This window comes from Diplotaxodon limnothrissa, linkage group LG20, assembly GCF_057381915.1.
Source record: "Diplotaxodon limnothrissa isolate DT_005_m linkage group LG20, D_limnothrissa_male_GT1.1, whole genome shotgun sequence".
Taxonomy (NCBI): domain Eukaryota; kingdom Metazoa; phylum Chordata; class Actinopteri; order Cichliformes; family Cichlidae; genus Diplotaxodon; species Diplotaxodon limnothrissa.
In genome coordinates, this window is record NC_140615.1 from 34,337,079 (window position 1) to 34,351,986 (window position 14,908).

Consider the following 14,908-nt stretch of genomic DNA (forward strand, 5'->3'; position numbering starts at 1 on the left):
CATTTCAAGCCATTCTCATGCAAAGGATGTAGCAATCACAGATAGCATGGCTGAATAGAGAGAGAATGTGACATGAAATTGACATTTGCAGCCAAGACGATGCCAGCGTCTGAAGGTACGGTTTCCAGGCATATCCATTCTCATGTTAAACAGAAGGAGGGTTTTTTTCCTGTGGTTTCTTTGGGTTATTTAATAGTTTGTGGACCAGCTTATCAAACTGGATTCTCTGAGGAGGACACATCTGTCTCTTGTCATTGGCTCAGCTTGGCATAAGGAGTCAAGTGTTTGTCTGGATGAAAATGTAGACGGACTGGATGTAGCGCGTGCCAAGGGGACGCTCAGACAGAGGGCTGCGTCCTTGATGTGCTGAGGCTGAGCGTTCTGCACCAGGGCCTCTGGGGTGTGCTTAGTGTCACTAAAGGCTTTAACTTCCCCCTCCCTCCATTTGCATCTTCATTCATCTGCAGGGCCACTGAGGTGCTGCAGTCCCCACTCAACCATCACCCTGCCTTTGCTCAATATATATGGATCACAGGAAACAAGATCACAACACCAGCTCTTTTAAAGTCATACTTTTTTTAATCGCCTCGACTTCAGCTTTCACAACTTTACCTTTCATGGTTTCCTTGGGGGGGGGGGGGGGGGGGTGTCTGAGACTTCTTCAAAGTTTCTTAGTGCTGATCAGACAGGAGGATTTTCTGGGTTGACAGATATAGCCACAGTGCCATCCTGTGGTTATGGCACGTCAATACAGGATTCTGCATGATCATTTGATTGCGTTTGTGAATGGGGTTGAACCCTACTTATGAGCAATTTTTAATGGCTATAATAAATGTCCATGTTATAAAAGCAGAAAATAATGCATATTGTCATTTATCGTTTTAAAGTGAGTTTGTATATTGCGTTTATTGCTTTAACTCCGAGAGCAGCCATAGAAAAGCAGTTTCACCTGCAGTTGTCATCTAATAAAATGCAAGAGAAAGGTGAACAGATGGTCATAATGTGATGCAGTTAGAGTTTTAGTGAGTCAGGCACACTGAATCACTAAGCAGTACTGTGTACTGTTGTCACAATAAAACGCCTCATATGCCTAAACATAGTAAATGGCCAATGCTGAAACTTCAACTTCCACCATAAATCTCCCTTTATTTTATTTATTTATTTATTTATTTATTTATTTATTTATTTATTTATTTATTATTATTTTTTTTGGGGGGGGGGGGGGTGTTAAAGAATAAAAAATATCTGGTTGCACTATTCTACTGTATAGAATAGTGCATTGTGTGCAGCAGTTTACATGTTAAGATAAGCATGATGCTTTCAAATCAGGGAATGTTAATACATTTTACAACAGATTAAGTTATTTTAGCTCTAATTTAAGACTTTAGAAAAAGTCATCCCAAAGGTAGGTTGAATTCCCCCAAAGAAAGGTTATGAATAACCAAGAGGTGAGCAACAGCAAAGTCATGGTAACATCTGGTAAAGGGTTTTCAGTAATGGCTGCTTGGCTTGTCTACTTGTGGAGATAAAAGCAGAAGATTTCTCCTGTGTGTTTCTGACAGGTGTGTTTCCTCTGAGCCAGAGAAAGGCAGATTTACCCATGAGACATCAGGCATAAAGAGAGCAAGCCAAACTGGTCTCAACTGGTCTGGTATTGAAGCCCATTCCTATTCCTATTCCTATTTTTCCTATTTTCCCCCTTTTTTCAGCTTTCAGACTTGCATTTATGGAAAATTTTATGGATCACTTTCATGTAGAACTCACTGGGATGCTAATATGTTTGCGTTAATGATTCTGCTATATTATGCAGCTGAAGCAAGTGGCAATTTCACTAATGCTTATGCGGTTAATGGTCTCAGCATACTCCATGTGACAGGCATTTGTAGGCACCCAGTTATGCCTAGTGATGGTCTCTAAAGTCAAGTGTCTGTTGTGCTGAACAGTTCGGTTCTAAAAGTCTGAACATACAAACACTCCATCAGTGCTGATGGAGATCTTCTAAATTGGGCTGTGAGCTTATCATTCAATTCTCAAAATAAATGAAATAATTATACAGCAGCGATTAAATTATCATTGTGTAATAACACTCATAACACCCCTGATGACATGCTGCAAAGCATCATGTGGCTCTGTTCTACACTCTGTGTAGTCTTCTAATGACTTCTCCCAGCATTGCACCACACTGCGTTGTTTTGCATTGTCTTGTCTAATACTTGTCTGATACTGAAGGGCTCAGTAAGGAGCCAGAATCTATAGTCATCACTTGTTTTTTGGCGGGGGGAGGGGGTTGGTTTTTGTTGCGTTGTTGTTGTTTTTAATCTAGTAAGAGACAGGAACGCAAACAGCACCCCCACTCTGTTTAATGACTTGATAGGATGATAAAACACCTCACTTGCATACCTGTCCAACACAATAGCTGCAAATCTGTCTTGATTAGCAAGGTCAAATTTGTGTATCTCTCTAAAGAGTTATCTTCTTGTTGCAAGTTTGTTTATGATACTGTTTATGAAATTGAAATCACACAATTAAGTTGTTAAAAACAAAAAATAAAGCCAACTCTGAGTTTTCAACAGAAAAATTCTGCTGTTTGTAGTTTCAATCATTTAATGAAGGTCAGTGGCTTTTGAAATAATTAGTTAGCATTGCTTTTGCTTTTAATGCAATAATGGTAGCGTGTAAATTCAGTGCATCTACAAGTTGATATAGGAGGAAAACAAAAATGGCAAGAAGGTTGAACAGCATCTTCAATCAGATGTGGGGTTCTGGCTTAATTCAACTATAAATAATTAACCATCTTTCAGTTAGACACGCAGACTTAATGATTTTATGCCTTAATTAATCACAAGAGAACGTTCCATTGTTGGTGCATTTAGTTGCTGCTGAACTACTGGAATGAGACAATAGGCAGCATTAATTAATACCAGATATCACTGGTCACATTTGCTCTTTGCAACTCTGGAAACAAACCCTGTCCAAAGACAATTTGCTGACATTACACAATCAAGATTTATGATGCCCCAGCTTAAAACTAGTTTGTTAATGATGCAGAACAGATCCCCAAACACAGGCCTGTAAAATGCATATGCAAAGCACCAACTGCTGTCAATTGATCAATGTCAGACAACAATTATTTAAATTTACAGAACTGATATGCTTTTTCTCCATCATCCTCATTTCCTCAGATGAGGCTCACAAGCCCACATCCAATTTGCACAACAGTCTTTGGCTTCCTGGGTCTTTATCCAAGCGCTCCAATTTTAAATCTGATTTTGAAAGGTCAGAACTAAATATTTTCTCAGGGAAGGCGCTTCATAAAAGTACACGAGCGCTAAATGACAAGGTCCCATAACTCAATGAGAAGATACCCTCTGACACCATGCAATTAGTCTCAATAGTATGAAACCACTGGGCGTGTAAACAAATTTAATACATAAATCTCTTGGTCTCAGATTACTAAAAGGAACCTTGTTAATTAAACCATCATGATCAATGAATGTGCAAGGGGTGTAAAATAAATTTTTATGTGAACTTGCTATTATAGGATTAAGAAGCTAGTCCATTATAACAGCATCTCATTTGAAAAGGGATTTAGCTGGAGGTATTTCATAGTTCAGTGTAATCATCGTTTGACCTCCAGAAAGGTTTGGTTTTTTTCTACCTATTGCTTCATTGATAAAGAGTAATTATGGAGTAATGTCACAGTATCAAGGGGGTCCGATTGAAAATAGAAGTAGTCCAAAGTCTGTTGTTCAATTTGAATACGTTAGAAAGGAATAAAATATGATGGTAACTGTAAAGTTGTAACAACACCAAATAAGAAAAAACAGTTGCCCAGAATTCATGGGTGGGTGCATAGACGATGTGAACCAGTGGCTTGGGGGTGTTACAGTATTTTAATCCCTTTCACTCTGAACAATTCACAAAAAGCTGCAACCACACGATTTCAAAAGCTATGACTGACATGTTTCTGTGATCCATATATTTATTGCATACATTATTTACTGTATTCTGTTACTTTTGTTTTTTACAGTATGGAAGCAAATTAAAAGATTCTCCTAAAGTGCAAGAAACTACTGTGTATTAAGTCACCTGGTGTTTTTAAGCTAGGCCTGCTTTACACACAAACATGTGCATAGGCCTACAGTATTGTTACTGTAAAGTAATTTAATGCTCAGTAATGACCACTGAAATTTCACAATGTTACTGCAAATAACTCGTTTAATTTCATCGTTCAATCATTTATTTTTGAGATAAAAATAAAAACAACACAAATGAAGTAACATATTTAACTAAAAATACAAAGAAAATTGATTTAGGCCAACAATCAATATTATCAAAATTTCTTAGCACAGGGAAGAGTAAGTAATGTAGATGCTTACTAAGTTTGGGATTTCTACATGAATGTGAGGGACTTGTCTTAAGAGAGTGTTGTTTTTGTATTGCAATGAAAGACATCTTGATTCATACCAATAACTAATAACTTTCATAATATAACTGAAACTCAAAAACATAACATTTATAAAAAATAATAAAATTAAAAAAAACATTAAAAACTGGAAATTAATTGAAAGTGATTGAAATTAAATACTACAGTAATTTGAAAAATAACATTTTCAAATGACTTTATGAAGTCCTCACCAATACTGGAGCTATAGGAATTAAGAGGAACAGCCAGGTACTGCTAATCAAATGCATCTGATTAACTGATGGTCAGTAAGTGTGACTGCCTCTATAAAAGAATACATTTTGGCTGTTTATTGGTTTATTCAGGTGTACATTAACACATTGCCACAGTCTGCATGTCCCAGCAAATTCAAAGTCAAACCATTCAATGTTCAAAGAAAATGAAAAATAACATACCAAGACCTCAGTGAGCATGTTAAATGTTGAAGTTAATGACAGCACCATTAGAAAAAAAACTGAGCATGTATGTTTTGGAAAGGTTGACAGATAAGACTTGAGTAGATATGTTTGACCACAATGCAGAGAGAACCAGAGAACCACGTCTGGTAAACCAAACATAGTATATCAGCACAAATGGTAAATGGACTGGTTCTTATATAGGGCTTTTCTACTCTATCTGAGCACTCATAGCACTTTATACATCTAATTAATTCGCCCAGTCACACAAACACTTTTTATAAGCTGTTAAGTGCTCACTATCTAATATTCACACACATTCACACTCTGATGGATGCATCGGAGAGCAACATGGGGTTAGTATCTTGCCCAAGGATATTTTTGGCATGCAGACTGGAGGAGCCTGAGATCGAACCATCAACCTTCTGGTTAGTAGCTGACCTGTTCTACCACCCCAAACAACCCACAGCCAAACAACCCATACCAACTGTCAAGGGGGGTGGAGGGGTGATGATTTGGGCGCCTTGCTGTCACTGAGCTGAACTCCTCTGCATTTCAAAGGACTGCACAGACTCCTTTGAAAACTTTTTTCTAATGAGTTATCACATGTACATAATAAAAACTGCTATACTGGCTAAAGTTAGTACAACAAATGAATATAGTGGTCTATTAGCTTTTGCTAGTGTTGTGTATGGAAAATGAAAAATGACAGAGAGATTGCCTTTTCTTACACAGTACATTGAAACATTTATAGTCAAGAAAAGTAGGACAATAATAGCTCATAACCATATGTCAAACAATAGTCAAACTAATTCTTTCAATCAAAATATCCCTTAATTTAAATCAAATCAAGTCCACACAGGCAGCCTGAAAACAATGAGGCAGAGAAGAAAGAGAAGTGTAAGCTGCAGGTGATGAATTAAACACAAACACACACAGACACTTACATGCATTAAGCGATGAAAGACTTTCCCAAGGCTCCAAATTAAAGCTGATGGCCATAGAAACCTTGTAATCACTTGTGGTGCCAATTTGCTGCAGAGACGAAGGGGAGCAGAGGAGCTGATGTGTGCCAGAATACCTTAGGATGATTTCTTAATAGCGTTATAAATCCATTCATGCATCACAGGCATACCAACACCACTGACAGCCTGCTGTTAGACTAGACACCACAGGCCTTTAAGCACCTGCTACACAAACACAAGTTATCTGGCCCACACATTTCTCTTTCTTACAGTTTATACTGGCGCAAGAGGCAACAATTAAGAGTGTTATTTGGTTGTTGTAGCTCAATTCTGCCTTATGGACAGTTATGAAGACTCTGATGCTTAACAGAGTTTGCAACAACAAAGCCATGAAACTGCTGATACTATGTAATCTTCCTTTCACTTATGTTTAGCCTTTTGCAGTTCCTTACCTCCACAGGGGCTTAGCCAGACTGCTCAGCTAGTTGTAGCTCACAGCTGTGGCCATGCACACTCTCATTTAATTAAAGGAGCACTTCTGTATGACTGCGCAGTCAGCAGTTCACTCCTCGGTTATTGTAAAAGGTAGGCAAACTGAGCCCCAGAGTTCCCTTCATTAGCACTTGCTTGTTGCTAGTGTCTCTTGCGCTAGTACGTGCCACCCCCTGCCAGTGACGTGAAGTACTGGATACTGCCCCTGATTACTGATCAAGGTAGAACATAGGAAAATTTTAGATAGTCGGATAAAAGATGAAAGTTTAAGCAGAGGACGGATTTTGGCAAGAACGCATTTCATAAATTGCAGAATAATGTCAAGATTATTGACAATATCTTCAGTATGTTTCTTCTGCTCTTGTTCACTTCAAAACATTTCCTGCAAAAGTAAAGTGACTCTTAGACACAGAATGTTCGCTACAGAATTAATAATAAGTAGGTGAACCTGTCATTTTGTATCAGGTTGTGCAAACAAACGTCAGTGTACCTGTTCCAGATCCTTCTCCTCATTAATGTTAAAATCAAGTCCGTGTTTTGCTCCCTGGGCCTGCAGCCAACAACATTTCACATATTTTAGTTAAACAGGCTTGTACACAATGTGATTCTATTAATACTGACACGACATGCAGTAAGACAGTTGGCATACAATGAAATCTCCTTTAACTGTGTGAAAGCAGTTACTCCAAAGTGCTCTTCAAAGACCTAGACTTTTGCATTACAGAACTAAAGTATACTTTAAAATCATTTGTTATCCATGCTAAGTAATATTTTTTTTATCAGTAACCAATTTTTACAGAGCTATTTTACTTTCTATTTAGAAATGTACAACATAATCTATTTTATTAATCTTCCGAATTAAAAAAATATTAACAATTTTCTACCTTTTCACCTATAATAATTTGCTATTGTCTTCCATGGTGTGTATGTCATGTTAGATTAATAAAAAGGCTGCTCTAGCTCATGTGACAATGAGAAACAATATGAGAGACTAAATCAGATACAGAGCATACAGCATGTGCCATGACCTTGGTGTAACGTACAGCTTTGTTTGTTGTGGCGCTTACTCTGTCACAAAACCCTGTGATATTTCTGTTTACCTTTGCTGAACCAGATAAGGTGACAAAAGCTGTACTAAGAAGAGGAATTTTTCACTTAAGAAAAAAATATATTTTTCTCCTCTGTTTAATCTGTCCCCATATCCCTAACCTTAGAGGCTTTAAACAGCATGTGTTTGTATGTGATGTTTTGAAAAGGATTTGTCTGATAAGGTTATTTTATGCAGAGAGGCCTACCTTTGAGTAGACTTCCCTCTCTCCAGAGGTCTGCTGAGCAAACAGAATGGCATCATGAACAGAAAGAAAGAGATTACTGCGGGCAATATTGCCATCTTCAAACGCTCCCCCGGCCTCCAGTTCTTCATACACCTGGGCTGAAAGTAAGGCAACTAATATTATACAGGGACAAAGACATTGTTAAACGTAGTGATTTTGCCTAACGCGCCTGTAGTATTGTAATTACAATTCTCTAAGGCAGGAAACAAGAGAAAATTTGCAGCTTTAAAGTAATCAAGCATGATAAACTACAGTCACTGTGGATCTTCCCTTTATCTTGCTGGGAAATTGAGATTACCTGCACAAAATGTTAAGCAATGTCTAACTTGTTTTCCTCTGACAGAGCACTTCACAGAGCTAATGGACTCAGTGCTTTATGAATGATTAGGTCTTTGTTGCCATGCCAACTGTACAGAGTAGCCAACAGGTGTGAACAAATGCAGGTAGTTTAAGATTTTACCTTGAACGTTAGCCAGGTACAGTTTAATGCCCAGCATCGTGTAGCCCGAGTTCATCTGCGTGGAAAATGAAAGAAAGAAAACCTGTCATGGACATGCACATACATGAACTTACAACGAAATCCAATTATTAATGCTCTCATAAAAAGGCTCGGCTGAACAGCATCTGGCTAACTGAAAATGAAATATTTGAGAAAAAAGTAAGGCATCCTTTCATGATTCAAAAATGTGTTCAACGCAGGTTAGAAGCTCTCTTTTTCTATTTGGACATAACTGCCTCAGTCTCTTTGATATGGGAATATCAAAATGAGAAATTCTCTGAAATTATAATTTGTGTTAATTAACTTAGCTGTTAGACATCCATTTTATATTATTAAACATAATAAAACCCCTTTCAAAAAACTTTTGCTGCCAATTTAAACTATTTTCCAATCTAAAATAACTGCATCTTTAATCTTTTATGGTTACTTTCTGCACCATAAAAAAAATTTAAAACATTTAGTGTATTTATATTACATTACATTAATCCTATATTGTATTAATCCTGACTCTGTTAGCACAGGAGAGAACTTTATAACCTTTATCAATGCTTTTATGCCCATCAGGTCTATGAAGCAGACCCCCGCCATGTCGAGGATTAGGGTGTGGAAGGGCACTGGCTGAGGCTCCAGGGTGAGAACAGGGGGACTGGATGGCTCTTGGTCAGGCAACTGCTCACCAAGTTCAATGTCATTACAGTGGAAGTTGACATAGCTTGTAGGAAGTTCAGCATTGTTGGCACTGCCATCGTTCATATCAAAGTCATTTTGCAGTTCAAGCTGAGATATGGTCTAGATTTACAGGAAACAAATACAGAAAGGTACAGAAAGGTCACAAGTTGTACTTTCAGTGAATCACCTTTAACTCAGTGGGATATATATCAACAGTTGGATGGCCCGTAAATTACATGAGTCTGATGTCATATGAACTTGATCCTACCTGAGCTTTCATGTTAACCAAAGAGCTGAGTTTCCGCCTTCTTGACGTTTTGTCCTTATCTTGTTTCACTTTTTCCTTCTGTTCTTTGTCCAAGAACTTCTGCCTGGCCAGGATAAGTTTGCCAGGGTCCAGCCCAGTCTAGGTATACAAATACTATATAAACATCTACATGTCACATGAACACATGGCCAACCTTGCCTGACGGGAAAAGTGGCCATTTTGTCTTACCTTTTTGATGACTCTCTGGCGAAATATTTCCACATTTGCAAAGTAGATTGGTGAGCAATAGTTAACTATTTTCACACCTGTTACTGACATGACCTGTGGAGTTGTTACAAAAAAATGAGATGCAATTCACCCCAAGTAATTTCTTATGGTAAAAAAAAAAGATATATACTTAATATACCTTGCTGTACGTCTTTGGATTTCTGTAGATATCTGTATCCTTAATTTGAACAATTGTTGAACCATTGCGACTGTAAGGAAAACGTAGTTATGAAAAACTAAAACAGTAGAGCTCATTTTTGGTTCAAATGTACTACATGTTCATACAGTTTACTCACAACTGTGTCTTGAATATAACTACCAGGATGGAAAAACTCACTCCGATAGCAACACCATAAGGCAAGCTTAGAAAGAATGTGGCCAAGAATGACACAACCCACACACACTAAAAAAGAGACAATAAGACATGAAAAAAATATAGTAAAAAAAACCCTACTGCATTATGCTTCAATATCATATCAAATAATTTAAATTACACAGTCCAGTTTGCTCTTCTTCCATAAGTAAAAGGGATCAGAGAGCTGTAGGAGCGTGTTCTTCAGGTTTACTGCAATCAACGCTCCAAGCACTGACTTGGAGAAACAAAGATAACTGAAGTTACTTAATATGTCTCAGTTGTTCTCTTACGTCTGTATGTTTTGTATGATATTTCAGGTTCACACTGTTATGTCCACTTACTTTTGGGAGTGGCTTTAGATAGATTCCCAGGGCGAGCATGGTGACCATTACTACTAGCATTACACACAGACTGGCAAACTACAAGAGAGCAGTAGTGCAGTAGTTAGGGGCTTTGGTAAACATTTGCTGTATTTATAGTCCATACTAAATCTTCCTCAGTAGGTTCTTAGTTATAATTTGAGTATGATCTGCACTCACTTGTGAAGTTCCTCCAGCACTGTCAACAGCCAGCGTTACAGACAGAGCACAGCAGATCACATGGATCTTAAAGAAAGACCCAAGGAAATTGCTGCAGCCTAGAGCCAACATTTCCTATTCAAAAAGACCATTTCAGTGTTGACAAAAGTGAAATAAAATACACTTCTTACATTTTTAAGAGAGATGCAGTTTTTCAAACCTGGTTGGGATTCACATCATAGCCATGCTTAGCTGCCAGTGTCCTGCCCATAGCTAAGTTGATGACGTATCCGACAATAGCCAGAGAGAAAGCTGTGCTCAACATGTCTTCCCACTGACTCACTGTTGGGAGGATCGGTGCAGGAAATCTAGAAAACAGAGACAAGAAACAAATCAGAGTTAAACATTCTTTAATGACTTTCATGAATAACAGTAGGACAAAAAAGCTGATGTCTGCTTTACCCCAGAGGAATATTGCCCACAATGTCCATGTGGTAGATCTCAGGAAGATGCAGCGGACCTGAGATGGCTGTGGCCACCACCACCTGTGTAAAACAGGAACAGAAATCACGCTACATTCTATTATATACTGTTAATTCTCTTATGTGAACCCAGAAAAACATCTGTGCAACAGCTATCTCAAATATCTAAAAGAAAAAAATTTAACTACTTACGACGATGATCTCAATAGGAATAGGGAAAGGAAGTTTATGACGAAAGTGGAAACCTAGTTCTTTCACCACAATCAAAACTGCACTGCTGACCAAAGCAAAGACTAAGGAGGCTATATTGGTATCAGGAAGGCCCAATATTATATCCTTGAGAGTCTGTTTGGAAAGAAATCATTTTCAGCAAATCATAATTTTGCAAAGTATCCGATCATATTTTCTTTAATAATGAATGGGTAACTTACATATATAACAGCCAGCGGACCACTGTAAGATGGCACTGTGATGCCAAAGATGTACTTGAGCACTGAAATTAAGATTTGCAGTCCTGCAGCAGTCATGAAGCCTCTGACAAACGACTCTGACAGATAGATGGCTACAAACCCAAACTGCATGAAGCCAAGACCAATCTGCACAGACATAAATCATACTCAGTGTGCCACCTTTAAACTATATCCCATATTCCTTTCAGATTTTACCTTAAAGGACTGAGCTTTTAGTGGTATAAGTACCTGTATGATTGCAGTGAGACAGGCCAGAGTACCAGATATAGCCAGACGAACTTCATTCATCCTGTCAGTGTCCACTACTGTGGCATTAAGAGTGGCATTGAAATGACTGAAATCCGACTCAGGGGCTAGCCTAAGACACACGATTCCCACCATAATGCTGAGAACAGCAAAAGTACCTAGACATAGAAAGTAGGGTGTCACATCTATTTTCCTTGCCATATTGCAAAGCGGGCAAAGTCAGGCCCAGTGCAGCACCATGCAGCTCTGGTAACTTATCACTGTCATCACACAAAATTGCTGTAGATAAATCATTCTGATTTACCTGGGACCATCTGGTGAGCAGTGCCCATGAAGAAATATGGGATGAGGGGGAAGAAAGAGGAATAGAGACCATTGACAGGAGGAAGATTTGCAAGGAGAGCAAAAGCCATGCCTGGAAAGAAAAGAAGCTGTCAAATAAATAATAAAAAATAACACAAAAACTGTTATCCACTCCACCAGCTAGCATCAGTCAAAGGCTGTTATACAGAGTTATCTGAGAGTAGAAGATTGACTGACCTTGGGGAACCTGAATGGTGCCGGCGCTGACCCCACTAATGACATCACACAGCAGGTTTTCTTTTACTTTGTACTTGGGAAGCCAGCTTAGAACCGGCAGGTGTTTAAGTAACAATCCTTTGAGCCTGGGTACAGAACATCTAACACAAAAAAACAAAAAACTGTCTTAGAAGATCTCTGGTTTTCTGCTTGTTCATTTATAAAAGTCAATAACACACATGTAAACTTGAGTTCTAGTTATGTATCCCCGTGCTTTTGAATATAATACAGAGGCTTATCAGAAGAGTTTGTGTGAGAGAAAAGCACGTTGTTCATGTTGACTGTGCAGTAAGATTGCAGTTCGGTACCTGAAGAGTTTCTTTACTTTTTCTCCAACAGGGAACTGTCGACTCTTTTTGTCAAATTCTCTGTCAAAGTCAGGGAGGTTATATGCCGGCCTGTCAATCACATAACGTGGGCTTTCCTGTTGCATGGCTACAACATAGCAAAATATATTAAGCAGGCAGATATTTTATGCAATGTCTTCAAAGTGAAATTTAACACATTAATATAGTAAGTCATTTGGTGTCTTTTTTGTTTAAATTTGTCATTAATTCATGAAAGTATCCATAAAAACTCAACAGCATACCTGGAACTTTATACTTCACCTTTCCCGATACTAAACCTGGCCCATATTTTAAGTGTAAGGTCCTTATCTAACCTTGATGAATGAAAGATCAGCCAAAACTTCACGGGACTAATAAAATGTTTGATCTACACTGGGTAAATAAAAGATCATGCACAAGTTTATTCAGTCCTCGGTAATCCTTTTCTCCATGCAGGAGAAAAACTTATGTTATTTTTCACCAGAATGACAATACAATACATTATGAATACACAGATATTTTTACTTTTTATATTGAACAGATGATCCAACAGCTGTCAGTTGTAATTGTTGTTATATTTTTATAAACTGTTAAACACTAAACAGGAAAAGAAGATTTTAAAGAAATAAAGCTAAAAAGAGATATAACTGCATTAAGAAAATGAAATTAGATTTAGCCTTTTTGTCTAATAAATAAATCTCCAATATGGAAATACTGTGTGAATAATATATCTTATCAATATCACAACCTAGGGATATTACATTACATCTCTTACATATAACCTGTTAATGTAAATAAGCGATTCCTAACAACTGGTGTATGCCTGTAGTGTGACTGATTGCAGCTGACTAAAATGCCGTGTGTAAAGGCAAACACAATTAGACAGATGTTAAAGCTCAACATAAAAAAAGAAATTTTGTTGTACAATGTTAAATAAAAAACAGAAATTTTAAGACACTGTACTTACTTTTGCCTTGCTTACTCTTGAAGCACGTCTGCAGATGTTTGACTCAAATGAGACTTGTTTGATTACTTTTGAAGTAATGCTAAAGACCTTCTACACCTGCTGGGTGGAGCTTAAAAGGATAAAGCCTGGTGCTGTGAAATACACTGCTCAAAAATTTAAAGAAACACTTTCAAACACATAATGAAATCATAAGGATGCCACATCATTTAATGAAAATTATCATTATCAAACCATAGATGGCTGAATTCAAAGACAACAAAAAAATCAAAGTGAAAAAATAATACAGCATGCAAGTCCATTATGCTGAATTTTCATTGTAGCAACTCAAAATTGTATTCAGATGTATGTGAAGGCCCAAGATATGCATACGTGACAACGTCAGGGGATGCTCCTAGCGAGACCATGGATGGTGTCTTCTGGGGATCTCCTCCCATATCTGGACCAGATGACTAAGCTACTGGGCAGTCTGAGGTAGCATCGAATGGACCAAAACATAATGTCCCAGAGCTGTTTTACTGGGTTTCAGCCAGGCGAGTGTGAGGGGCAGTTAGCTGTTTCAGTTCCTTTATCTTTCAGGAACTGCTTGCATACTCCTGCCACATGAGGCCAAGCACTGCCTAGCCAGTAGAGGTCTGTCCGTCCATCCACAATCAAACCAGTCATGCTGAACAATGTTACCAGAAAAATAATGTTCTCCATGGCATCTCCTGACCTTTTAACATCTGGTCTCATCTATTAAAAGTACAGGAACCAGTGCTGGACTCCCAATTCCGGTAATATTTGGCAATATACTAATCAGGCTCCACAGTGTCAGGCAGTGAGCACAGGGACCACTAGAGGGCGTTGGGCCTTCAAGCCACCCTCATGAAGACTGTGCCTCATTGTTTGGTCTGAAACATACACACCAGTGACCTGCCGGAGGCAATTTCATAGGGCTGCAGCAGTGCTCATCCTGTTTCTCCTTGTACAAAGAATCAGATACTGGTCTTGCTAATGAGTTAAAGGCCTTCTATTGCCCAGTCCAGCTCTCCTAGAGCTTACATTCTCCTCCATGCTTTGGAGACTTCCCTGACAAAGCGTTCTAGCAATGTCACACACTGATGTGCTGTCCTGGGAGAGTTGGACTACCTGTGCCGACTCATGATACCAGTAATGATGCTGACTCTAGCAAAATGCAAAACCAGTGAAAAAAGTCATCAGAAGAGATGAGGAAGGAAAAATGTCAGCTTCCATCTATAAAAACATTCCTGTTTGAAGGCTTGTCTCATTGTTGAATTTCACTAAAACAAATTAAATAAAACTGATTAACAATCCCTCTGCTACTTAACTGACCACATCAATGTCCTAGAAATTTAACTGACTTGATGGTATACTCTGACTGAAGTGTTCCTTTAATTTATTGAGCAGTGTAGTTAAATTGGTTAAACTTCTGATTGCCGAATGTGCCGTTTCATCAGTGTGCTACCGAGCAAGGACACAAGATGTAATTACCAATAAATGTATTTTAATAGGTTCAGTTTCTATATACATGTAGCATCCTGATATTCATACTTATCAACAGAAACACACAAACAAAAATACAACTTTACATATTTTATGGGAAAAGGGTAG

At 38.1% G+C, this 14,908-nt stretch overlaps 1 protein-coding gene across 1 annotated transcript; it reads right to left on the minus strand.

Annotated features, from left to right (window-relative positions):
- Positions 1–6,687: 6,687 nt before the first annotated feature.
- LOC146611327 (solute carrier family 26 member 9-like) lies at positions 6,688–12,437 on the minus strand. The gene is made up of 20 exons (XM_085345601.1): positions 12,313–12,437; positions 11,966–12,105; positions 11,730–11,840; positions 11,408–11,583; positions 11,141–11,305; positions 10,902–11,054; positions 10,690–10,772; positions 10,448–10,595; positions 10,249–10,362; positions 10,051–10,128; positions 9,849–9,944; positions 9,651–9,757; positions 9,494–9,563; positions 9,316–9,408; positions 9,088–9,225; positions 8,688–8,939; positions 8,112–8,166; positions 7,613–7,749; positions 6,808–6,867; positions 6,688–6,699 (listed from the first exon to the last, which is right to left on the minus strand). Exons 1-20 carry the CDS (start codon positions 12,435–12,437, stop codon positions 6,688–6,690), a joined length of 2,313 nt encoding a protein of 770 aa, XP_085201727.1.
- Positions 12,438–14,908: the final 2,471 nt, after the last annotated feature.